The sequence below is a fragment of the Oncorhynchus masou genome, chromosome 6 (assembly GCF_036934945.1).
Source record: "Oncorhynchus masou masou isolate Uvic2021 chromosome 6, UVic_Omas_1.1, whole genome shotgun sequence".
Classification (NCBI taxonomy): domain Eukaryota; kingdom Metazoa; phylum Chordata; class Actinopteri; order Salmoniformes; family Salmonidae; genus Oncorhynchus; species Oncorhynchus masou.
This window is the reverse complement of record NC_088217.1, coordinates 5,384,654-5,412,420: the sequence shown is the minus strand read 5'-3', so window position 1 is coordinate 5,412,420 and position 27,767 is coordinate 5,384,654. Positions and strand designations below refer to the sequence as shown.

The 27,767-nt window shown below is 45.8% G+C and overlaps 1 protein-coding gene across 1 annotated transcript in view; it reads right to left on the bottom strand.

Annotated features, from left to right (window-relative positions):
• Positions 1-27,767, bottom strand: part of slc6a11b (solute carrier family 6 member 11b) — a 103,521-nt gene that overhangs the window by 43,914 nt on the left and 31,840 nt on the right. Inside the window, exon 7 of the mRNA XM_064967448.1 lies at positions 15,338-15,472. Within this exon, the coding sequence (XP_064823520.1) occupies positions 15,338-15,472 (135 nt within the window). The remainder of the gene's footprint in view (positions 1-15,337; positions 15,473-27,767) is intronic.

Below are 27,767 nucleotides of genomic sequence, written 5' to 3'. Positions count from 1 at the left end.
CTCCAGATCAGGCCACATCTCAGAGGGCTAAAGGAGGGCTCCAGTCCAGGGAATTACTGTTGATGAGTTGACATGGCTCCAGATCAGGCCACATCTCAGAGGGCTAAAGGAGGGCTCCAGTCCAGGGAATTACTGTTGATGAGTTGACATGGCTCCAGCTCAGGCCACATCTCAGAGGGCTAAAGGAGGGCTCCAGTCCAGGGAATTACTGTTGATGAGTTGACATGGCTCCAGATCAGGCCACATCTCAGAGGGCTAAAGGAGGGCTCCAGTCCAGGGAATTACTGTTGATGAGTTGACATGGCTCCAGATCAGGCCACATCTCAGAGGGCTAAAGGAGGGCTCCGGTCCAGGGAATTACTGTTGATGAGTTGACATGGCTCCAGCTCAGGCCACATCTCAGAGGGCTAAAGGAGGGCTCCAGTCCAGGGAATTACTGTTGATGAGTTGACATGGCTCCAGCTCAGGCCACATCTCAGAGGGCTAAAGGAGGGCTCCAGTCCAGGGAATTACTGTTGATGAGTTGACATGGCTCCAGCTCAGGCCACATCTCAGAGGGCTAAAGGAGGGCTCCAGTCCAGGGAATTACTTTTTGATGTGTTGCCTGATTCTGAAATTTGGAGTCTGGATGGATGGAGGGCCAGTTTGGTGTTCGGTGATGTTGGGACGCAAGGTAGGATGTAACCTCATGGTCCGACCAAGTAGAGAGACACTGACTGGAATCTCTATCTGTCTTCCGTAAAACATCTTTGTTCTCCAGACCACACAACACTTTGCTGTGGAAGACGTTCCAGTAAGATCCCAAGCAGCAGATTATTTTGAGAGCAGAAGTGAATCATCAGAACTCATCAGAATGTAAGGGGAGAGATAGAAGGAGAGGGAGAGGTGAAGGGGAAGAGATAGAAGGAGAGGGAGAGGAGGAGGTGGAGAGATAGGAGAGGTGGAGGGGGAGAGATAGAAGGAGAGGGAGAGGTGAAGGGGGAGAGATAGAAGGAGAGTTAGAGGGGGAGAAATAGAAGGAGGGGAAGAGGTCAAGTATGGGGAGAGGAAGAGAGAGAGGGAGAGGGATAGAAGGAGATATGAAGGGGGAGAGGGAGAGGAGGAGGTGGAGAGGGAGAAGTGGAGGGGGAGAGATAGAAGGAGAGGAAGAGGGGGAGAGATAGAAGGAGAGGTGGAGGTAGAGAGAAACGGAGTGGTGAAGTATGGGGAGAGGGAGAGGGGCACACAACCGTCCTCAGAGAGCGAGAACAAACCCTGTATTGTCCCTGTTAAAATCTAATTAAACATGGTGTCGGAAGCAACGGCCCTCTCTCTCTCTCTCTCTCTCTCTCTCTCTCTCTCTCTCTCTCTCTCTCTCTCTCTCTCGCAACTTTGCTTTCTGTCCTTCTATCTCTCTCTCCCTCTATATATATATTTAATTTGCCATCCATCTATTTCTCTCTATCACTCCAGCTTTCATTAATGTTCTCGTGCTTTCTCTTTTCCTACAGTCTTTTTCTTCTCTCTCTCTACTCTCTCGCATGCTCTCTGTCTTTTTCTTCCTCTCTCTCTTTTCTTTCTTCTCTGGCTCTCCTTTACTCTCACACATCCCCTCTTCCTCATTAATCAGCACAGAGGAGTCTACTACTAGTATCCACATCTCATGCATGATAAACAGCGTATTGGCAGTCAATGGCAGCTGTAAAGACTAGGACAAGCAGCAGGCTTTGATCCAGACGCTATCCCCGAGGTTCACCAAAGACAGGCCACAATCAATATGGAGAGCAGAACGCAGCCCAGTGTAGTAAAGGACTGACTGGCTGACTGGCTGACTGACTGACTGGCTGGCTGGCTTGCTGGCTGGCTGGCTGGCTGACTGACTGGCTGACTGACTGGATGACTGGCTGACTGACTGGATGACTGGCTGACTGACTGGATGACTGGCTGACTGGCTGACTGACTGGATGACTGGCTGACTGACTGGCTGGCTGGCTTGCTGGCTGGCTGGCTGGCTGACTGACTGGATGACTGGATGCCTGACGAGCTGACTGGCTGACTGACTGGCTGATTGGCTGACTGACTGGCTGGCTGGCTTGCTGGCTGGCTGGCTGGCTTGCTGGCTGGCTGGCTGGCTGACTGACTGGATGACTGGATGCCTGACGAGCTGACTGGCTGACTGACTGGCTGATTGGCTGACTGACTGGCTGGCTGGCTTGCTGACTGGCTGGCTGGCTGACTGACTGGATGACTGGATGCCTGACGAGCTGACTGGCTGACTGACTGGCTGATTGGCTGACTGACTAGCTGGCAGGCTGTCTGACTGACTAGCTGACTGGCTGGATGGTTGGCTGACTGACTAGCTGGCAGGCTGTCTGACTGACTAGCTGACTGGCTGACTGACTGGCTGATTGGCTGACTGACTAGCTGGCAGGCTGTCTGACTGACTAGCTGACTGGCTGACTGACTGGCTGGTTGGCTGACTGACTAGCTGGCTGACTGACTGACTGACTGGCTAGTTGGATGACTGACTGAGTGACTAACTGACTGACTGGCTGACTGGTTGGTTGGCTGACTAGCTGACTGGCTGACTGACTGGCTGGCTGGCTGACTGACTAGCTGGCTGGCTGGTTGGCTGACTGACTGACTGGTTGGCTGGCTGACTGGCTGACTGGCTGGTTGGTTGACTGACTAGCTGACTGACTAACTGACTGACTGGCTGGATGACTGTGTACACCGATGGATGCACACAGGCCTGATGAGGACTAGAGTTTCCTCAGTGCCACACGTTAATCTAGTCAGCACGACACATGTACTATAAACATGTGAGTAACAAAGCTATGCGACCCAGTACTTACCTCGTGGAGACATGTTTCTTGCCAGCCTAGATTCTAACACTCAGAGTGTGTATCATTAATAACCCAGAGGTATCGTCTTCATCAGATGTAACCCGGACAAATGTGTCATCCACTATTAGTACCCGAACACCGTGTCATAGCCTCCTCATTCTCACAGCTGAACAACACCCCATAATAAACACAGACAATCCTGGGAGCAGTTGCCTGGCAACCCCAGCTGTCCTGCTGTCTTGAGCTCTGATCAAGATGCTTCTGTTCTGTCCAGTGATGTCATGACGCCTCAAACATTAAACGCATCTCTCTGCCTCGTTGGCTTACTGTACAATGACTGCTATTACCTAGTATTACCTAGTACCTAGTTCGGCACTCTAGTTGTACTGTCCGTGGCAGGGTTCATATGTTAGAGCTGCTATAGGATATTACTGTCCCAGAGTTCGTATGTTAGAGCTGCTATAGGATATTACTGTAACAGAGTTCATATGTTAGAGCTGCTATAGGATATTACTGTCCCAGAGTTCATATGTTAGAGCTGCTATAGGATATTACTGTAACAGAGTTCATATGTTAGAGCTGCTATAGGATATTACTGTCCCAGAGTTCATATGTTAGAGCTGCTATAGGATATTACTGTAACAGAGTTCATATGTTAGAGCTGCTATAGGATATTACTGTCCCAGAGTTCGTATGTTAGAGCTGCTATAGGATATTACTGTAACAGAGTTCATATGTTAGAGCTGCTATAGGATATTACTGTAACAGAGTTCATATGTTAGAGCTGCTATAGGATATTACTGTAACAGAGTTCGTATGTTAGAGCTGCTATAGGATATTACTGTCTCAGAGTTCATATGTTAGAGCTGCTATAGGATATTACTGTCCCAGAGTTCATATGTTAGAGCTGCTATAGGATATTACTGTAACAGAGTTCATATGTTAGAGCTGCTATAGGATATTACTGTAACAGAGTTCATATGTTAGAGCTGCTATAGGATTTACTGTAACAGAGTTCATATGTTAGAGCTGCTATAGGATATTACTGTAACAGAGTTCATATGTTAGAGCTGCTATAGGATATTACTGTAACAGAGTTCATATGTTAGAGCTGCTATAGGATATTACTGTAACAGAGTTCATATGTTAGAGCTGCTATAGGATATTACTGTCCCAGAGTTCATATGTTAGAGCTGCTATAGGATATTACTGTAACAGAGTTCATATGTTAGAGCTGCTATAGGATATTACTGTAACAGAGTTCATATGTTAGAGCTGCTATAGGATATTACTGTAACAGAGTTCATATGTTAGAGCTGCTATAGGATATTACTGTAACAGAGTTCATATGTTAGAGCTGCTATAGGATATTACTGTAACAGAGTTCGTATGTTAGAGCTGCTATAGGATATTACTGTCCCAGAGTTCATATGTTAGAGCTGCTATAGGATATTACTGTAACAGAGTTCATATGTTAGAGCTGCTATAGGATATTACTGTCCCAGAGTTCATATGTTAGAGCTGCTATAGGATATTACTGTCCCAGAGTTCATATGTTAGAGCTGCTATAGGATATTACTGTCTCAGAGTTCATATGTTAGAGCTGCTATAGGATATTACTGTAACAGAGTTCATATGTTAGAGCTGCTATAGGATATTACTGTAACAGAGTTCATATGTTAGAGCTGCTATAGGATATTACTGTAACAGAGTTCATATGTTAGAGCTGCTATAGGATATTACTGTAACAGAGTTCATATGTTAGAGCTGCTATAGGATATTACTGTCTCAGAGTTCATATGTTAGAGCTGCTATAGGATATTACTGTAACAGAGTTCATATGTTAGAGCTGCTATAGGATATTACTGTCCCAGAGTTCATATGTTAGAGCTGCTATAGGATATTACTGTCCCAGAGTTCATATGTTAGAGCTGCTATAGGATATTACTGTCCCAGAGTTCATATGTTAGAGCTGCTATAGGATATTACTGTAACAGAGTTCATATGTTAGAGCTGCTATAGGATATTACTGTAACAGAGTTCATATGTTAGAGCTGCTATAGGATATTACTGTCCCAGAGTTCGTATGTTAGAGCTGCTATAGGATATTACTGTAACAGAGTTTGTACATTAGAGCTGCTATAAAAGGGTTTGTACATTAGAGCTGCTATAAAAGGGTTTGACATTAGAGCTTTATTTTTTATTTTTATTTTTTTAGGATATTACTGTCCCAGAGTTCATATGTTAGAGCTGCTATAGGATATTACTGTCTCAGAGTTCATATGTTAGAGCTGCTATAGGATATTACTGTCCCAGAGTTCATATGTTAGAGCTGCTATAGGATATTACTGTCTCAGAGTTCATATGTTAGAGCTGCTATAGGATATTACTGTAACAGAGTTCATATGTTAGAGCTGCTATAGGATATTACTGTCCCAGAGTTCATATGTTAGAGCTGCTATAGGATATTACTGTAACAGAGTTCGTATGTTAGAGCTGCTATAGGATATTACTGTCTCAGAGTTCATATGTTAGAGCTGCTATAGGATATTACTGTCCCAGAGTTCATATGTTAGAGCTGCTATAGGATATTACTGTCCCAGAGTTCATATGTTAGAGCTGCTATAGGATATTACTGTCCCAGAGTTCATATGTTAGAGCTGCTATAGGATATTACTGTCCCAGAGTTCATATGTTAGAGCTGCTATAGGATATTACTGTCCCAGAGTTCGTATGTTAGAGCTGCTATAGGATATTACTGTCCCAGAGTTCATATGTTAGAGCTGCTATAGGATATTACTGTCCCAGAGTTCATATGTTAGAGCTGCTATAGGATATTACTGTAACAGAGTGTGTGTTTGAGCTGCTATAAAAGGGTTTGTATGTTTGAGCTGCTATAAAAGGGTTTGTATGTTTGAGCTGCTATAGGCTACACTATAACACTCCTCTTTATCTCTCTCTCTCTGACTCATTCTTCAGACCACTCCTCTTTCTGATTGTTATGCTTTCAGTGCATTGGTGTGCAGTGTTACGCAGTCGAGAAATATAGAGGGAGTCAGTTTAACCCAGTACGCGAATATGAAGTTGACTCTACCTCCTATTGTCAACACCCCACCACTACACCTCTACCTCCTATAGTCAACACCCCACCACTACACCTCTACCTCCTATAGTCAACACCCCACCACTACACCTCTACCTCCTATAGTCAACACCCCACCACTACACCTCTACCTCCTATAGTCAACTATAGTCAACACCCCACCACTACACCTCTACCTCCTATAGTCAACACCCCACCACTACACCTCTACCTCCTATAGTCAACACCCCACCACTACACCTCTACCTCATATAGTCAACACCCCACCACTACACCTCTACCTCCTATAGTCAACACCCCACCACTACACCTCTACCTCCTATAGTCAACTATAGTCAACACCCCACCACTACACCTCTACCTCCTATAGTCAACACCCCACCACTACACCTCTACCTCCTATAGTCAACACCCCACCACTACACCTCTACCGCATATAGTCAACACCCCACCACTACACCTCTACCTCCTATAGTCAACACCCCACCACTACACCTCTACCTCCTATAGTCAACTATAGTCAACACCCCACCACTACACCTCTACCTCCTATAGTCAACACCCCACCACTACACCTCTACCTCCTATAGTCAACTATAGTCAACACCCCACCACTACACCTCTACCTCCTATAGTCAACACCCCACCACTACACCTCTACCTCCTATAGTCAACACCCCACCACTACACCTCTACCTCCTATAGTCAACACCCCACCACTACACCTCTACCTCCTATAGTCAACACCCCACCACTACACCTCTACCTCCTATAGTCAACACCCCACCACTACACCTCTACCTCCTATAGTCAACACCCCACCACTACACCTCTACCTCCTATAGTCAACACCCCACCACTACACCTCTACCTCCTATAGTCAACACCCCACCACTACACCTCTACCTCCTATAGTCAACACCCCACCACTACACCTCTACCTCCTATAGTCAACACCCCACCACTAGACCTCTACCTCCTATAGTCAACACCCCACCACTACACCTCTACCTCCTATAGTCAACACCCCACCACTACACCTCTACCTCCTATAGTCAACACCCCACCACTACATCTCTACCTCCTGTAGTCAACTATAGTCAACACCCCACCACTACACCTCTACCTCCTATAGTCAACACCCCACCACTACACCTCTACCTCCTATAGTCAACTATAGTCAACACCCCACCACTACACCTCTACCTCCTATAGTCAACACCCCACCACTACACCTCTACCTCCTATAGTCAACTATAGTCAACACCCCACCACTACACCTCTACCTCCTATAGTCAACACCCCACCACTACACCTCTACCTCCTATAGTCAACACCCCACCACTACACCTCTACCTCCTATAGTCAACACCCCACCACTACACCTCTACCTCCTATAGTCAACTATAGTCAACACCCCACCACTACACCTCTACCTCCTATAGTCAACACCCCACCACTACACCTCTACCTCCTATAGTCAACACCCCACCACTACACCTCTACCTCCTATAGTCAACTATAGTCAACACCCCACCACTACACCTCTACCTCCTATAGTCAACACCCCACCACTACACCTATACCTCCTATAGTCAGCACCCCACCACTACACCATCTGTGCTTCCTGGCAGCTAGCTACCACTGCTGTCACCGCTCTGAGAGTCCTGAATGGAACCCTTTTCCCTGCATATCACTCCTTTCAACAGACATACATTTAGGGGTATAGGGATATAGGGGTATAGGGTATAGGGGTATAGGGTATAGGGGTATAGGGATATAGGGATATATGTGTATGGGGTATGGGGATATAGGGATATATGGTATAGGGGTCTAGGGGTATAGAGTATAGGGGTATAGGGGTATAGGGATATAGGGATATAGGGATATATGTGTATGGGGTATAGGGTAGAGGGATATAGGGGTATAGGGGTATAGGGATATAGGGTATAGGGGTATAGGGTATAGGGGTATAGGGTATAGGGATATAGGGGTATAGGGGTATAGGGGTATAGGGTATAGGGATATAGGGTATAGGGGTATAGGGTATAGGGGTATAGGGTATAGGGGTATAGGGTATAGGGGTATAGGGTATAGGGGTATAGGGTATAGGGATATAGGGTATAGGGGTATAGGGTATAGGGGTATAGGGTATAGGGGTATAGGGGTATAGGGATATAGGGGTATAGAGTATAGGGATATAGGGGTATAGAGTATAGGGGTATAGGGGTATAGGGATATAGGGTAGAGGGATATAGGGGTATAGGGATATAGAGGTATAGGGGTATAGGGATATAGGGGTATAGAGTATAGGGATATAGGGGTATAGAGTATAGGGGTATAGGGGTATAGGGATATAGGGTAGAGGGGTATAGGGTATAGGGATATAGGGATATATGGTATAGGGGTCTAGGGGTATAGAGTATAGGGATATAGGGGTATAGGGTATAGGGGTATAGGGGTATAGGGATATAGGGTAGAGGGGTATAGGGTATAGGGATATAGGGATATAGGGATATATATGTATGGGGTATAGGGTATAGGGATATAGGGGTATAGGGGTATAGGGATATAGGGTATAGGGATATAGGGTATAGGGGTATAGGGTATAGGGGTATAGGGTATAGGGGTATAGGGTATAGGGGTATAGGGTATAGGGGTATAGGGTATAGGGATATAGGGTATAGGGGTATAGGGTATAGGGGTATAGGGTATAGGGGTATAGGGTAAATGGATATAGGGGTATAGGGTATAGAGATATAGGGGTATAGGGATATAGAGGTATAGGGTATAGGGTTATAGGGGTATAGGGATATAGGGGTATAGGGTATAGGGATATAGGGGTATAGGGTATAGGGGTATAGGGTATAGGGATATAGGGGTATAGGGTATAGGGATATAGGGATATAGGGTATAGGGATATAGGGGTATAGGGATATAGGGTATAGGGATATAGGGGTATAGGGATATAGAGGTATAGGGGTATAGGGGTATAGGGTATAGGGATATAGGGATATAGGGTATAGGGATATAGGGGTATAGGGATATAGGGGTATAGGGTATAGGGATATAGGGGTATAGGGTATAGGGGTATAGGGTATAGGGATATAGGGGTATAGGGGTATAGGGTATAGGGATATAGGGTATAGGGATATAGGGGTATAGGGTATAGGGATATAGGGGTATAGGGTATAGGGATATAGGGGTATAGAGTATATAGGGTATAGGGATATAGGGTATAGGGTATAGGGATATAGGGGTATAGGGGTATAGGGCATAGGGATATAGGGGTATAGGGATATAGGGTATATGGATATAGGGGTATAGGGTATAGGGATATAGGGGTATAGGGGTATAAGGCTATAGGGATATAGAGTATAGGGTATAGGGATATAGGGGTACAGGGTATAGGGTTACAGACATGTTTTACTGGGGGAGCTCAGGTAATGTAATTGTGTGGTATAGGGTATAGGGGGTCAGCTCAGGTAATGTAATTGTGTGGTATATGGTATAGGGTATTGGGGGTCAGCTCAGGTAATGTAATTGTGAATATAGGGATATAGGGGTATAGGGGTATAGGGTATAGGGTATAGGGGGTCAGCTCAGGTAATGTAATTGTATGTTATAGGGTATAGGGGGTCAGCTCAGGTAATGTAATTGTGAATATAGGGGGTCAAATCAGGTAATGTAATTGTGTGTTGTAGGGGTATAGGGGTATAGGGTATAGGGGGTCAGCTCAGGTAATGTAATTGTGTGGTATAGGGGGTCAACTCAGGTAATGTAATTGTGCGGTGTAGGGGTATAGGGGTATAGGGTATAGGGGGTCAGCTCAGGTAATGTAATTGTGTGTTGTAGGGGTATAGGGGGTCAGCTCAGGTAATGTAATTGTGAATATAGGGTATAGGGGGTCAGCTCAGGTAATGTCATTGTGTGGTATAGGGTATAGGGGTCAGCTCAGGTAATGTAATTGTGTGGTATAGGGTATAGGGAGTCAGCTCAGGTAATGTAATTGTGTGGTATAGGGTATAGGGAGTCAGCTCAGGTAATGCAATTGTGTGGTATAGGGTATAGGGGGTCAGCGCAGGTAATGTAATTGTGTGGTATAGAGTATAGGGGGTCAGCACAGGTAATGTAATTGTGTGGTATAGGGGGTCAGCTCAGGTAATGTTATTGTGTGTTGTAGGGGTATAGGCGTATAGGGTATAGGGGGTCAGTTCAGGTAATGTAATTGTGTGTTGTAGGGGTATAGGGGTATAGGGTATAGGCGGTCAGCTCAGGTAATGTAATTGTGTGGTATAGGGGGTCAACTCAGGTAATGTAATTGTGTGTTATAGGGTATAGGGTATAGGGTATAGGGGGTCAGCTCAGGTAATGTAATTGTGAATATAGGGTATAGGGGGTCAGCTCAGGTAATGTAATTGTGTGTTATAGGGTATAGGGTATAGGGTATAGGTGATCAGCTCAGGTAATGTAATTGTGAATATAGGGTATAGGGGGTCAGCTCAGGTAATGTAATTGTGTGTTATAGGGTATAGGGTATAGGGGGTCAGCTCAGGTAATGTAATTGTGTGGTATAGGGTATAGGGGGTCAGCTCAGGTAATGTAATTGTGTGGTATAGGGTATAGGGTATAGGGGGTCAGCTCAGGTAATGTAATTGTGTGGTATAGGGTATAGGGGGTCAACTCAGGTAATGTAATTGTGAATATAGGGTATAGGGGGTCAGCTCAGGTAATGTAATTGTGTGTTATAGGGTATAGGGTATAGGGTATAGGGGGTCAGCTCAGGTAATGTAATTGTGTGGTATAGGGTATAGGGGGTCAGCTCAGGTAATGTAAGTGTGTGGTATAGGGTATAGGGGGTCAGCTCAGGTAATGTAATTGTGTGGTATATGGTATAGTGGGTCAGCTCAGGTAATGTAATTGTGTGGTATAGGGGGTCAACTCAGGTAATGTAATTGTGTGTTGTAGGGGTATAGGGGTATAGGGGGTCAGCTCAGGTAATGTAAGTGTGTGGTATAGGGGGTCAGCTCAGGTAATGTAATTGTGTGGTATAGGGGGTCAACTCAGGTAATGTAATTGTGTGTTGTAGGGGTATAGGGGTATAGGGGGTCAGCTCAGGTAATGTAAGTGTGTGGTACAGGGGGTCAGCTCAGGTAATGTAATTGTGTGTTGTAGGGGTATAGGGGTATAGGGTATAGGGGTCAGCTCAGGTAATGTAATTGTGTGGTATAGGGTATAGCGGGTCAGCTCAGGTAATGTAATTGTGTGTTGTAGGGGGTCAGCTCAGGTAATGTAATTGTGAATATAGGGTATAGGGGGTCACCTCAGGTAATGTCATTGTGTGGTATAGGGTATAGGGGGTCAGCTCAGGTAACGTAATTGTGTGGTATAGGGTATAGGGGGTCAGCTCAGGTAATGTAATTGTGTGGAATAGGGTATAGGGGGTCAGCTCAGGTAATGTAATTGTGTGGTATAGGGGGTCAGCTCAGGTAATGTTATTGTGTGTTGTAGGGGTATAGGGGTATAGGGTATAGGGGTTCAGCTCAGGTAATGTAATTGTGTGTTGTAGGGGTATAGGGGTATAGGGTATAGGGGGTCAGCTCAGGTAATGTCATTGTGTGTTAAAGGGGGTCATGTAATTGTGTGGTATAGGGTATAGGGTATAGGGGGTCAGCTCAGGTAATGAAATTGTGTGGTATAGGGTATAGGGGGTCAGCTCAGGTAATGTAATTGTGTGGTATAGGGTATAGGTGGTCAGCTCAGGTAATGTAATTGTGTGGTATAGGGTACAGGGGGTCAGCTCAGGTAATGTAATTGTGTGGTATAGGGTATAGGGGGTCAGCTAAGGTAATGTAATTGTGTGGTATAGGGTATAGGGGGTCAGCTCAGGTAATGTAATTGTGTGTTATAGGGTATAGGGTATAGGGTATATGGGGTCAGCTCAGGTAATGTAATTGTGTGGTATAGGGTATAGGGGGTCAGCTCAGGTAATGTAATTGTGTGGTATAGGGTATAGGGGGTCAGCTCAGGTAATGTAATTGTGTGGTATATGGTATAGTGGGTCAGCTCAGGTAATGTAATTGTGTGGTATAGGGGGTCAACTCAGGTAATGTAATTGTTTGTTGTAGGGGTAAAGGGGTATAGGGGGTCAGCTCAGGTAATGTAAGTGTGTGGTATAGGGGGTCAGCTCAGGTAATGTAATTGTGTGTTGTAGGGGTATAGGGGTATAGGGTATAGGGGGTCAGCTCAGGTAATGTCATTGTGTGTTATAGGGGGTCAGCTCAGGTAATGTCATTGTGTGGTATAGGGTATAGGGGGTCAGCTCAGGTAATGTCATTGTGTGGTATAGGGTATAGGGGGTCAGCTCAGGTAATGTCATTGTGTGGTATAGGGTATAGGGGGTCAGCTCAGGTAATGTAATTGTGTGGTATAGGGTATAGGGGGTCAGCTCAGGTAATGTAATTGTGTGTTATAGGGTATAGGGTATAGGGTATAGGGGGTCAGCTCAGGTAATGTAATTGTGTGTTAAAGGGTATAGGGTATAGGGTATAGGGGTCAGCTCAGGTAACGTAATTGTGTGGTATAGGGTATAGGGGGTCAGCTCAGGTAATGTAATTGTGTGTTATAGGGTATAGGGTATAGGGGGTCAGCTCAGGTAATGTAATTGTGTGGTATAGGGTATAGGGGGTCAGCTCAGGTAATGTAATTGTGTGGTATAGGGTATAGGGGGTCAGCTCAGGTAATGTAATTGTGTGTTATAGGGTATAGGGTATAGGGTATAGGGGGTCAGCTCAGGTAATGTAATTGTGTGGTATAGGGTATAGGGTATAGGGGGTCAGCTCAGGTAATGTAATTGTGTGGTATAGGGTATAGGGGGTCAGCTCAGGTAATGTAATTGTGTGGTATAGGGTATAGGGTATAGGGGGTCAGCTCAGGTAATGTAATTGTGTGGTATAGGGTATAGGGGTCAGCTCAGGTAATGTAATTGTGTGGTATAGGTTATAGGGTATAGGGGGTCAGCTCAGGTAATGTAATTGTGTGGTATAGGGTATAGGGGGTCAGCTCAGGTAATGTAATTGTGTGGTATAGGGTATAGGGGTCAGCTCAGGTAATGTAATTGTGTGGTATAGGGTATAGGGTATAGGGGGTCAGCTCAGGTAATGTAATTGTGTGGTATAGGGTATAGGGGGTCAGCTCAGGTAATGTAATTGTGTGGTATAGGGTATAGGGGGTCAGCTCAGGTAATGTAATTGTGTGGTATAGGGTATAGGGGGTCAGCTCAGGTAATGTAATTGTGTGCACGAACACAAATCACTACGTCCATAATTTTGGTCCCGTCCGAATCTGCCATGTCAGTAATTTTTATTGTCCCAGCCCCAAAAACATTTTTTATTTTTTATTCTGAAAACTTCAATGTCCTCTGATTCTTCTCCCGTGTGAATCGTCATCCCTGTGTTATGAGGGATATTACAGAGTTGAACAGGTACTGGGCCCAGTTTGGATCAGAACTGAAGTGCTCTGTTCGTAGCCTACAGATGAATCATCGGTTTGTGACACATCAACCTTCCCAGTGCCGTACTTTTAAAAGACGAAGAAGTGGACAATATTGTGCCAATTAATTGATAACTTGTCAAATCCGTCAGGTAATTAAATGTCTGTAGGTTAAAAGTCCATGGTTCTTGTTAATATGCATTGTTATTTTGACTTTCTCTGAACTGAAGGTCATTAGGTCACTATTAGACTGTCCCTAGACATGTGAACTGAAGGTCATTAGGTCAATATTAGACTGTCCCTCGGCGTGTGAACTGAAGGTCATTAGGTCAATATTAGACTGTCCCTAGACATGTGAACTGAAGGCGTGGGGGTGTAGGGTTGTAAGGGTATAGGGTTATAGGGTTGTAGGGGTATAGGGGAATAGGTTTATAGGGTTGTAGGGGTATAGGGTTATAGGTTTATAGGGTTGTAGGGGTATAGGGGCATATGGTATAGGGGTATAGGGTTATAGAAGTATAGGGTTGTAGGGTTATAGGGTTATAGGCTTGTAGGGGTATTGGGTTGCAGGGTTATGTGGGTGTAGGGGTATAGGGGTATATGGTATAGGGGTATAGGGTTATAGAGGTATAGGGTTGTAGGGTTATAGGGTTATAGGGTTGTAGGGTTATAGGTTTATAGGGTTGTAGGGGTATAGGGTTATATGGTATAGGGGTATAGGGTTATAGAGGTATAGGGTTGTAGGGGTATAGGGTTATAGGTTTATAGGGTTGTAGGGGTATAGGGGTATATGGTATAGGGGTATAGGGTTATAAGGGTATAGGGATATAGAGGTATAGGGTTATAGGGGTATAGGGATATAGGGTTATAGGGTATAGGGTTATAGGGTATAGGGATGTAGGGTTATATGCTTTTGGGTTATAGGGAATAGGGTTATAGGGTATAGGTTATAGGGTACAGGGTTATAGGGTATAGGGTATAGGATTATAGGGTATAGGGTTGTAGGGTTATAGGGTATAGGGTATAGGGTTTTGGGTACAGGGTTATAGGGTATAGGGTATAGGGTTATAGGGTATAGGGTTGTAGGGTTATAGGGTATAGGGTTGTAGGGTTATAGGGTATAGGGTTATAGGGTTGTAGAGTTATAGGGTATAGGGTTATAGGGTATAGGTTATAGGGTATAGGGTATGCGGTATAGGGTTATAGAGTATAGGGGTATAGGGTATAGGGGTATAGGGTATAGGGGTATATGGTAATAGGGTTGTATGGTATAGGGTATAGGTTTGTAGGGTAATAGGGGTATAGGGATATAGGGTATAGGGGTATAGGGCTTACGGTGCAAGGCCCAACATTGTGTAAAGAGAGGTATGTTCTATCTGAGCCAGAACGGCCCTTAGGGCCAGGTGCCAGAACGGCCCACAGGGACCAGAACGGCCCATAGGTCCTGGGGCCAGAACGGCCCATAGGTCCAGAACTGCCCATAGGTCCAGGGGCCAGAACGGCCCATAGGTACAGGGGCCAGAACGGCCCATAGGTCCAGAACTGCCCATAGGTCCAGGGGCCAGAACGGCCCATAGGTCCAGGGGCCAGAACGGCCCATAGGTCCAGATTTGCCCAGTTGCTGTGAGACAAACTGCTAATGGCTTAGAGAGAAGGCGACCGGGAGGCCATGTTGGATCGAGCAGACCTATGTTGACAGTTGTTGAGAGAGTAACAGCAGCTGGGGGAGAAGGCGACAGGGATGCCATGTTGGATCGAAGGTGACAGTTGCTGAGACACTAACTGCTCGTGGCTGAGAGAGAAGGCGACAGGGATGCCATGTTGGATCGAAGGTGACAGTTGCTGAGACACTAACTGCTCGTGGCTGAGAGAGAAGGGCAACCCGGGCGGCCACGTTGAATCGAGCGACGGTACCTACCTGTGGGTCTGAGAGGCGGGAGATGTCAGGGTACAGGTAGAACTTGATTCCTTCCCATGCCCCCGGCAGAGTCACACCTCGGATCAGCAGGACCAACAGCATGACATAGGGAAAGGTAGCAGTCACATACACCACCTATAAATGGACAGAACCACAACAACAAAATATCATATTACATATTATATAATACAATCTATAGGGGAAGGTAACCATCCCATAGGAACATATCAGATACAGCCTTGCGAAAGTATTCGGCCCCCTTGAACTTTGCGACCTTTTGCCACATTTCAGGCTTCAAACATAAAGATATAAAACTGTATTTTTTTGTTAAGAATCAACAACAAGTGGGACACAATCATAAAGTGGAACGACATTTATTGGATATTTCAAACTTTAAAAAAAAATCAAAAACTGAAAAATTAGGCGTGCAAAATTATTCAGCCCCTTTACTTTCAGTGCAGCAAACTCTCTCCAGAAGTTCAGTGAGGATCTCTGAATGATCTAATGTTGACCTAAATGACTAATGATGATAAATACAATCCACCTGTGTGTAATCAAGTCTCCGTATAAATGCACCTGCACTGTGATAGTCTCAGAGGTCCGTTAAAAGCGCAGAGAGCATCATGAAGAACAAGGAACACACCAGGCAGGTCCGAGATACTGTTGTGAAGAAGTTTAAAGCCGGATTTGGATACAAAAAGATTTCCCAAGCTTTAAACATCCCAAGGAGCACTGTACAAGCGATAATATTGAAATGGAAGGAGTATCAGACCACTGCAAATCTACCAAGACTTGGCCGTCCCTCTAAACTTTCAGCTCATACAAGGAGAAGACTGATCAGAGATGCAGCCAAGAGGCCCATGATCACTCTGGATGAACTGCAGAGATCTACAGCTGAGGTGGGAGACTCTGTCCATAGGACAACAATCAGTCGTATATTGCACAAATCTGGCCTTTATGGAAGAGTGGCAAGAAGAAAGCCATTTCTTAAAGATATCCATAAAAAGTGTCTTTTAAAGTTTGCCACAAGCCACCTGGGAGACACACCAAACATGTGGAAGAAGGTGCTCTGGTCAGATGAAACCAAAATTGAACTTTTTGGCAACAATGCAAATCGTTATGTTTGGCGTAAAAGCAACACAGCTCATCACCCTGAACACACCATCCCCACTGTCAAACATGGTGGTGGAAGCATCATGGTTTGGGCCTGCTTTTCTTCAGCAGGGACAGGGAAGATGGTTAAAATTGATGGGGAGATGGATGGAGCCAAATACAGGACCATTCTGGAAGAAAACCTGATGGAGTCTGCAAAAGACCTGAGACTGGGACGGAGATTTGTCTTCCAACAAGACAATGATCCAAAACATAAAGCAAAATCTACAATGGAATGGTTCAAAATTAAACATATCCAGGTGTTAGAATGGCCAAGTCAAAGTCCAGACCTGAATCCAATCGAGAATCTGTGGAAAGAACTGAAAACTGCTGTTCACAAATGCTCTCCATCCAACCTCACTGAGCTCGAGCTGTTTTGCAAGAAGGAATGGGAAAAAATGTCAGTCTCTCGATGTGCAAAACTGATAGAGACATACCCCAAGCGACTTACAGCTGTAATCGCAGCAAAAGGTGACGCTACAAAGTATTAACTTAAGGGGGCTGAATAATTTTGCACGCCCAATATTTCAGTTTTTGATTTGTTAAAAAAGTTTGAAATATCCAATAAATGTTGTTCCACTTCACGATTGTGTCCCACTTGTTGTTGATTCTTCACAAAAAAAATACAGTTTTATATCTTTATGTTTGAAGCCAGAAATGTGGCAAAAGGTCGCAAAGTTCAAGGGGGCCGAATACTTTCGCAAGACACTGTATAATAACAGTATACCTCCACCTATAGTGAAGAGAACAACATCTGATATTATTCCAGGGTTGGTCAATTCAGGAAGTGAGGAACATATCAGGTATCATCTATAGGTATCAGTCATGTAGGAACATATCAGGTATCATCTATAGGTATCAGTCATGTAGGAACATATCAGGTATCATCTATAGGTATCAGTCATGTAGGAACATATCACATATCATCTATAGGTATCAGTCATGTAGGAACATATCAGATATCATCTATAGGTTGCATACAGTACACCACCTAGAGATAGACAGAACAACATATCATACTGTCTCTCCAGAGCCTTCAGTAAGTATTCACACCCCTTGAGTTTTTCCACATTTTGTTGTGTCACAACCTGAATTTAAATTTGATTTAAAAAAAATAATAATGTCAAAGTGGAACTATGGTTTTCGAAATGTTTACAAAATAATAAATAATGTAAAGCTAAAATGTTTTGAGTCAATAAGTATTCAACCCCTTTTGTTTTGGAAAACCTAAATAAGTTCAGGAGTAAAAATGTGCTTAACAAGTCACATAACAAGTTACATGGACTCACTCTGTGTGCAATAATAGTGTTGAACATGATTTCTGAATGACTAACTCATCTCTGTACCCCACACATACAATTGCCTGTAAGGTCCCTTAGTCGAGCAGTGAATTTCAAACACAGATTCAACCACAAAGACCAGGGAGGTTTTCCAATAAAAAGAAAGGCACCTATTGGTAGATGTGTAAAAATGTGAAAGTAGACATTGAATATCCCTTTGAGCATGGCGAAGTGATTAAATACACTTTGGATGGTGCATCAATACACCCAGTCACTACAAAGATACAGGAGTCCTTCCTAACTCAGTTGCCGGAGAAGAAGGAAACAGCTCCGGGATCTTGCCATGAGGACAATGGTGACTTTAAAACAGTTATGGAGTTTATTGGCTGTGACAGGAGAAAACTGAGGATGGAACAACAACATTGTAGCTACTCCATAACACCAACCTAAATGACAGTGAAAAGAAGGAAGTCTGTACAGAATAAAAATATTCCAAAACATGCATCCTGTTTGTAAACAAGGCACTAAAGCAGGACACTTCAACCCTGTTCCTGGAGAGCTACCCTCCTGTAGGTTTTCAACTCCAACCCTGTTCCTGGTGAGAGACCCTCCTGTAGGTTTTAACTCCAACCCTGTTCCTGGTGAGAGACCCTCCTGTAGGTTTTAACTCCAACCCCGATCCTGGAGAGACACCCTCTTGTAGGTTTTAACTCCAACCCTGTTCCTAGAGAGATACCCTCATGTAGGTTTAAACTCCAACCCCGATCCTGGAGAGATACCCTCCTGTAGGTTTTCACTCCAACCCTGTTCCTGGAGAGCTACCCTCCTGTAGGTTTAAACTCCAACCCCGATCCTGGAGAGATACCCTCCTGTAGTTTTAACTCCAACCCTGTTTCTGGAGAGATACCCTCCTGTAGTTTTTAGTTCCAACCCTGTTCCTGGAGAGATACCCTCCTGTAGGTTTTAACTCCACCCCTGTTCCTGGAGAGAGACAATCCTGTAGGTTTTAACTCCAACCCTGTTCCTGGAGAGAGACCCTCCTGTAGGTTTTCACTCCAACCCCAGTTGTAACTAGCCTGATTCAGTTTATCGACCAGCTGATTATTAGAATCTAGCTAGATTAGGGTTGGATTGAAAACCTACAGGAGGGTAGCTCTGCAGGAACAGGGTTGGAAAGCCCTGCAATAAAGTAATACTGCAAAATTCACTTTTTGTCCGGAATACAAAGTGTTATGTTTGGGGCAAATCCAATCCAATACATTACTGAGTACCACTCTCCATATTTTCAAGCGTAGTGGTGGTTGCATCATGTTATGGGTATGCTTGTAATCGTTAAGGACTGGGGAGTTTTTCAGGGGGAAAAAATGGAATGCAGCTAAGCACAGGCAAAACCCTAGAGGAAAACCTTGGTCTGCTTTCCACCAGACACGGGGAGATGAATTCACCTTTCAGCAGGACAATAACCTAAAACACAAGGTCAAATCTACACTGGAGTTGCTTTCCACCAGACACTGGGAGATGAATTCACCTTTCAGCAGTACAATAACCTAAAACACAAGGCCAAATCTACACTGGAGTTGCTTTCCACCAGACACTGGGAGATGAATTCACCTTTCAGCAGTACAATAACCTAAAACACAAGGCCAAATCTACACTGGAGTTCATTGCCATGACGACAGTGAACGTTCCTGAGTGGCCGAGTTACAGTTTTGACTTAAATCTACTTGAAAATTATAATGGACAAATGTTGCACAATCTAGGTGTGGAAAGATCTTAAGAGATTTACCCAGAAAGACTCACAGCTGCAATTGCAAACAAATGTGCTTCTACAATGTATTAACTCGGGGATGTGAATACTTACGTAAATGAGATTTCTGTATTTAATTTCCAATACATTTGCCAAAAACGTCTAAAAACATGTTCTCGCTTTGTAATTATGAGGTGCGTAGATGGGCGAGAGAAAATATTTTTAATCCATTGTGAATTTAAGCTGTAACACAACAACAAATGTGGAATAAATCAACAGGTTTGAATCTCTCTGAAGACCCTGTATACCATCTATATATGACATACTCTACAGGGGAAGGAATAAATCCCAAACACCACCTAAAAGAATATCATCTGCATGCAGACCTGGGATGTTCTGGGTATTCAATCTCATATCTGTTGTCAATGTCGTTTCATTGGGAATTCAGTGAATAGCTGTGATTGGTCAATCAACAAGCACAAACCACCTTTTGAAGCGAGTGGACACAACAAGTCTGTTACTCCACAAAGCAGTCCGCCAGCCTGTCCATTCATACGGGCGACTGCTGTTTCACTATACAGTCCAGTGACCTGGGTCACCTGCCGGGGGGTTGTGGGTAATTGGGTGTGCACATGCCGAGCTAGATCATTTTCCCACACTGCCTCAGCTGGGATCCCCCCTCCCTTCCCTCTCCTCTCCTCTCCTTTCATCTCCTCTCCTCTCCTCCCAGACCTGCAAGAAGCTGGGTAACAGGGCTGGGGAGGGAACAGGGATGGGGATGGAACAGGGCCAGAGTCTGGGCCACAGGGCTGAGGAGGGAACAGGACCAGAGACTGGGCCACAGGGCTGAGGAGGGAACAGGGCCAGAGACTGGGTCACAGGGCTGGGGAGGGAACAGGGCCAGAGACTGGGTCACAGGGCTGAGGAGGGAACAGGACCAGAGACTGGGCCACAGGGCTGAGGAGGGAACAGGGCCAGAGACTGGGTCACAGGGCTGGGGAGGGAACAGGGCCAGAGACTGGGTCACAGGGCTGGGGAGGGAACAGGACCAGAGACTGGGTCACAGGGCTGGGGAGGGAACAGGGCCAGAGACTGGGTCACAGGGCTGGGGAGGGAACAGGGCCAGAGACTGAGTCACAGGCCTGGGGAGGGAACAGGGCTAGAGTCTGGGTCACAGGGCTGGGGAGGGAACAGGGCTGAGGAAATTTCACTATCACAATTATCAGAGCACTTGCTGGCTTTGGCTAGAAAGGGCTGAGTTCTGATGAATGAACAAGTTGTGGGTGTGCCCCTCACTGGCCAATCGGAACGTGCTCCATGGCCAAATACGTGTTTACTTCAAGTTGTGGGTGTGTCGCGGCTTGGCCTCTCACTGGCCAATCAGAACGTGCTCCATGGCCCAATACGTGTTTACTTCAAGTTGTGGGTGTGTCGCGGCTTGGCCCCTCACTGGCCAATCAGAACGTGCTCCATGGCCCAATACGTGTTTACTTCAAGTTGTGGGTGTGTCGCGGCTTGGCCCCTCACTGGCCAATCAGAACGTGCTCCATGGCCCAATACGTGTTTACTTCAAGTTGTGTATTTAAGGTCTTTTACAGTACCTTGCAAAAGGTTTTATCCCGCATGGCGTTTTTCTTATTTTGTTGCACTACAACCTGTAATTTAAATCTATTTTTATTTGGATTTCATGTGATGGACATACACAAAATAGTCCAAATTGGTGAGGTGAAATGAAAAAAAAAAAAACTTCAATGTTTCAATGTTATTTATTTTTTAGAACTGAAAAGTGGTGCGTACATATGTATTCACCTCCTTTGCTATGAAGCCCCTAAATAAGATCTGGTGCAACCAATTACCTTCAGAAGTCTCATAATTAGTTAAAGAAAATATCGCCTGGGAAACTGTTCCTGCTGATTGTCACTTTGCTATTAAAAGCTCTGTGCTGTCTTGGCTTATTTTATGGACTGCACTCCTTGCCAACATCAATTCCTCAGCTATAAGTTGTTGACTTTACGGACCATAACAGAGTAAGACTCAACATACTCTTATGTCTGGTCTTTACTTCATTCCTGTACTTAAATGGAACATTCAAGAAGGGGACTTGCCCGGTGACCCTGTTCCCCTCTGGCGCCATCAAAGCGTGCGCTGAAACTCGTGGACCAGGCAAGGAGGGCATTAATCCGAGAGGCAACAAAGAGACCAAAGATAACCCCGAAGGAGCTGCAAAGCTCCACAGTGGAGATTGGAGTATCTGTCCATAGGACCACTTTAAGCCGTACACTCCACAGAGCTGGGCTTTATGGAAGAGTGGCCAGAAAAAAAGCCATTGCTTAAAGAAAAGAATAAGCAAACACATTTGGTGTTCGCCAAAAGGCATGTGGGAGACTCCCCAAACATATGGAAGAAGGTACTCTTGTCAGATGAGACTAAAATTGAGCTTTTTTGGCCATCAAGGACAAACCCAACACCCTACATCACCTACGAGAACACCATGTTTTCCATCAGCAGGGACTGCAGGGACCATGTTTTCCATCAGCAGGGACCATGTTTTCCATCAGCAGGGACCATGTTTTCCATCAGCAGGGACCATGTTTTCCATCAGCAGGGAGCATGTTTTCCATCAGCAGGGACCATGTTTTCCATCAGCAGGGACCATGTTTTCCATCAGCAGGGACCGCAGGGACCATGTTTTTCATCGGCAGAGACCATGTTTTCCATCAGCAGGGACCGCAGGGACCATGTTTTCCATCGGCAGGGACCATGTTTTCCATCAGCAGGGACCGCAGGGACCATGTTTTCCATTGGCAGAGACCATGTTTTCCATCAGCAGGGACCGCAGGGACCATGTTTTTCATCGGCAGAGACCATGTTTTCCATCAGCAGGGAACGCAGGGACCATGTTTTCATCGGCAGGGACCGCAGGGACCATGTTTTTCATCGGCAGAGACCATGTTTTCCATCAGCAGGGACCGCAGGGACCATGTTTTCCATCGGCAGGGACCATGTTTTCCATCAGCAGGGACTGCAGGGACCATGTTTTCATCGGCAGGGACCGCAGGGACCATGTTTTCCATCAGCAGGGACCGCAGGGACCATGTTTTCCATCAGCAGGGACCGCAGGGACCATGTTTTCCATCGGCAGGGACCGCAGGGACCATGTTTTTCATAAGCAGGGACTGCAGGGACCACGTTTTTCATCGGCAGGGACTGCAGGGACCATGTTTTTCATCGGCAGGAAACTGGTCAGAATTGAATTGAAAGAATGATGGATGGTGCTAAATGGAGGGAATTCTTGAGGGAAACCTGTTGGAGTCTTCTAGATATATGAGACTGGGACAGAGGTTCACCTTCCAGCAGGTCAATGGCCCTACACATAACTTATTTTTAATTATTTTTTTACCTTTATTTAACTAGGCAAGTCAGTTAAGAACAAATTCTTATTTTCAATGACGGCCTAGGAACAGTGGGTTAACTGTCTGTACAGGGGCAGAACGACAGATTTGTACCTTGTTAGCTGGGGATTCAATCAAGCAACCTTTCGGTTACTGGCCCAACGTGCTAAACACTAGGCTACCTGCTGCCACATTCAAGTTTTCTGTTTTTTTTTTGTTGTCTTTTTTTGTTGTCTTTCTTGTTTGTTTCACGATAAAAAATATGCTGCATTTTCAAAGTGGTAGGCATGTAAATCAAATGTAAATCAAATGATACAAACCCCCGAAAAATGCCAAGGGGGTGAATACTTTCGACCGCCAACTCCAATTACAATGTCAGTCCGTTATAGTTGTTAAATGGCTTACAGGAACAAAATAACAAAATGTAGACCTATCTTTGATAAATATTTTAACTTGAACCCAATTGCAGTCCACATTGTTCTGAGTAATTGTACGTCTTCAATTCAATTTGATATATATTTTTTTCAGTATTTATTCTGTACATGCTTCCTTCTTTTTTTGCGAGGTAAAAACATCCCTGGTCTTTAAAATGTAACTGTTTTAAGCTATATGGAATTGTTTTAGGGATCATTCACACATAGATGTACTGTATATATATTTGTACACCATATTATTAAATATAATCCGTATACCAGTTAAAAGTTTGGACAAAAAAAAAACATCTTCTGTGTACAACGTAAAACACCCAATAATGCATGCAGAGAGCACAATTATGACGATACCCACTAATTATCTCCAGAAAAAGAGCCGTTAAATTCTACAACCACCTAAAAGGAAGAGATTCCCAAACCTTCCATAACAAAGCCATCACCTACATCACCTTGACATATTGTAAAGAATTAACAAAAAAAAAAAAGATTTAACAACAAAAAAACAGAGCAAACCTGAATGCTATTTGGCCCTAAACAGAGAGTACACAGTGGCAGAATACCTGACCACTGTGAATGTCCCAAACTTAAGGTAAGCGTTTGACTATGTACAGACTCGGTGAGCTTAGCCTTGCTATTGAGAAAGGCCGCCGTAGGCAGACATGGCTCTCAAGAGTAGACAGGCCATGTGCTCACTGTCCACAAAATGAGGTGGAAACTGAGCTGCACTTCCTAACCTGCTGCCAAATGTTTGACTATATTAGAGACAAATATTTCCCTGAGATTACACAGATCCACAAAGGATTCGAAAATGTTGATAAACTTCCATATCTATTGGGTGAAATATCAGTGTGTCATCACAGCAGCAAGATTTGTGACCTGTTGCCACAAGAAAAGGGCAACCAGTGAAGAACAAACACCAACAAACATTGAGAGAGAGAGTGAGTGAGTGAGTGAGTGAGTGGTGGTGGTGAGTGGTGGTGGTGAGTGGTGGTGGTGGTGGTGGTGGTGAGTGGTGAGTGAGTGAGTGAGTGAGTGAGTGAGAGAGAGAGAGAGAGAGAGAGAGAGAGAGAGAGAGAGACAGAGAGAGAGAGAGAGAGAGAGAGAGACAGAGAGAGAGAGACAGAGAGAGAGAGAGAGAGAGAGAGAGTTAACTCCCCTCCCTATTTGTGTAGAGGACAGCTTCTGATCCACACACTGAACATCATGTTGTCATCCAGCACAGCTCTCAGTATTCTATTTGTGTCTCTTTCCTCTGTGCGTTGGAGAGGGAAGATGCTGAGTGATTTTTCCACCACTATATTTCATAATCCTTCAATCCCTCTAGCTCCAGCCTCTTCCCTCGTTCCCTCCATCACTCTCTCTCTCTCCATCCCTCCATCTCAACCGCTCGCTGGCTCGGAGCACCGGCCTTCTCCCTCCCTCCCTCCCTCCCTCCCTCCCTCCCTCCCATCCTTGAGAGAATTAGTGTCTCAATTAGGTTCTTTAGAGCAGAGTCCTGCCGTCTTGGCACAGACACACATCATTCCTTTAACCCCTTCAGTGTTCCACACAACGCTTGGCACCAAGTCGCCAACTCCTCTCACCCGACTAGCTACATCAGCGAGTGTGACCGCCAGACTTGTCATTCAGCCATGTTGAATAGAGTTACATAACTCCTGTTGTAGTTCTCATGTCAATCATATATGAGACTCAACGGAATCAAACTCGCTTCTTTGCAGCATATTATCTGAACCCCCCCCCCCCCCCATAGTCAAGTTTAAAAAACACTATTTGTCTGTTTATTCTGAACGCAGAAGAAGGGAGTGTGAGAGAAAGAAATGCCCCTAGTTTTTATATTATATTAAAAATGATCACATCTCAAACCCACTGCCATCACACCACCCCAGCACATGACTGAGCAAGTCAAAAATAATATACACACCCCCCCCCCCACCCCCCAAAAAAAATGTTTTGAGAGGACAGGGAGGTTGATATTTGTGCATCATCACTCATTATTCAGGATTATCCACATCCACATTAATTTAGAAAACATATTATATATTATAATAAAAGTGACTCCCAAAATGACACAATACATTATATACCATTATATACCATTATATACCATTCATTTAATTTATAACTATGAATATGAAACCAAATACTTCACTTTTTACTACGTTAATACACATAAGTGAATTTGTCTCAATACTTTTGAAACCCCTAAAATGGGGGGGGGGGGGGACTATGTACAAAAAGGGGTGTAATTTCTAAATGGTTCACTCGATATGGATGCAAATACCCTCGGATTAAAGCTGACAGTCTGCACTTGAACCTCGTAGTTATTGTATCATTTCAAATCCAAAGTGCTGGAGTACACAGAGCCCAAACAACGACAACAAATGTCACTGTCCCAATAGTTTTGGAGCTCACTGAACATCTAACCACAGCAGACAGCTCACTGTACATCTACAGAGTGAGAGAGAGAGAGAGAGAGAGAGAAGTGAGTAGGCGAGAGAGAGAGGATGAGGGGAGAGAGGGAGAGAGAGAGAGAGAGAAGTGAGTAGGCGAGAGAGAGAGGATGAGGGGGGAGAGAGAGAGGATGAGGGGAGAGAGGGAGAGAGAGAGAGAGGAGGAGAGAAAAAAATGAGAGTGAGGCTAGGAGAAGGAACTCTGCATGCCCCTCATGAACGCTCTACTTTCCTCTCAGTGAAAGCAGAAATCAATCTTGGACTGTTCCTTAAAGACCCGGGCTATGAAGGAGCATATTCTTTCGGCTTACTTCACGTTGGGACAAAAGACACTTCAGGAGATATAGGCCTCCTTCGCTGCCGAGTCCTCTTTTCTCCTGTACAATGTGAGCCCATTCATTTTTCCACATCTCTCTTCATTTCTCTTTCTCTCCTCCCCTTCTCATTCTGGTTCATTGAATCCGTTCTACTTTCTTAAAGACTGCAGGGAGAATGGAAGGGACTGGGTAGAGGCTCAAAGAACGGAAAAGGGGACAGGGAGAGAGGGGCACAGAGAGGGGACAGGGAGGTTGGAGAGAGGGACAGGGAGAGAGAGGCACGGAGAGGGGGGCAGGGAGGTTGGAGAGAGGGACAGGGAGAGAGAGGCACAGAGAGGGGGGCAGGGAGGTTGGAGAGAGGGACAGGGAGAGAGAGGCACGGAGAGGGGGGCAGGGAGGTTGGAGAGAGGGACAGGGAGAGAGAGGCACGGAGAGGGGGGCAGGGAGGTTGGAGAGAGGGACAGGGAGAGAGAGGCACGGAGAGGGGGCAGGGAGGTGGGATAGAGGGGGACAGGGAGAGAGAGACACGGAGAGGGGGAAGGAGAAGGGGAACAAAGCACGGAAAGGGGGACAGGGAGGTTGGAGAGAGGGACAGGGAGAGAGAGGCACAGAGAGGGGGATATGGAACTTGGACAGGAGGACGGAATGGGACAAGGCACGGAGAGGGGGACAGGGAGGTTGGAGAGAGGGACAGGGAGAGAGAGGCACAGGGAGAGAGAGGCACGGAGAGGGGGGCAGGGAGGTGGGATAGAGGGGGACAGGGAGAGAGAGACACGGAGAGGGGGAAGGAGAAGGGGGACAAAGCACGGAAAGGGAGACAGGGAGGTTGGAGAGAGTGAGAGAGGGACAGGGAGAGAGAGGCACAGAGAGGGGGATATGGAACTTGGACAGGAGGATGGAATGGGACAAGGCACGGAGAGGGGGACAGGGAGGTTGGAGAGAGGGACAGGGAGAGAAAGGCACAGAGAGGGGGACAAGGAGGTTGAAGAGGTGGACAGGGAAAGAGAGGCATGGAGAGAGGGACAGGGAGGTTGAAGAGGGAGACAGGGTGAGAGAGGCACGGAGATGGGGACGGAGAAGGGGGACAAAGCACGGAGAGGGGGACAGGGAGGTTGGAGAGAGGGACAGGGAGAGAGAGGCACGGAGAGGGGGACAGGGAGGTTGGAGAGAGGGACAGGGAGAGAGAGGCACGGAGAGAGGGACAGGGAGAGAGAGGCACGGAGAGGGGGACAGGGAGAGAGAGGCACGGAGAGGGGGACAGGGAGGTTGGAGAGAGGGACAGGGAGAGAGAGGCACGGAGAGAGGGACAGGGAGAGAGAGGCACGGAGAGGGGGACAGGGAGAGAGAGGCACGGAGAGGGGGACAGGCAGAGAGAGGCATGGAGAGGGGGACAGGGAGAGAGAGGCACGGAGAGGGGCACAGGGAGGTTGGAGAGAGGGACAGGGAGAGAGAGGCACGGAGAGAGGGACAGGGAGAGAGAGGCACGGAGAGGGGGACAGGGAGAGAGAGGCACGGAGAGGGGGACAGGCAGAGAGAGGCATGGAGAGGGGGACAGGGAGAGAGAGGCACGGAGAGGGGGACAGGGAGAGAGAGGCACGGAGAGGGGGACAGGGAGAGAGAGGCATGGAGAGGGGGACAGGGAGAGAGGGGCACGGAGAGGG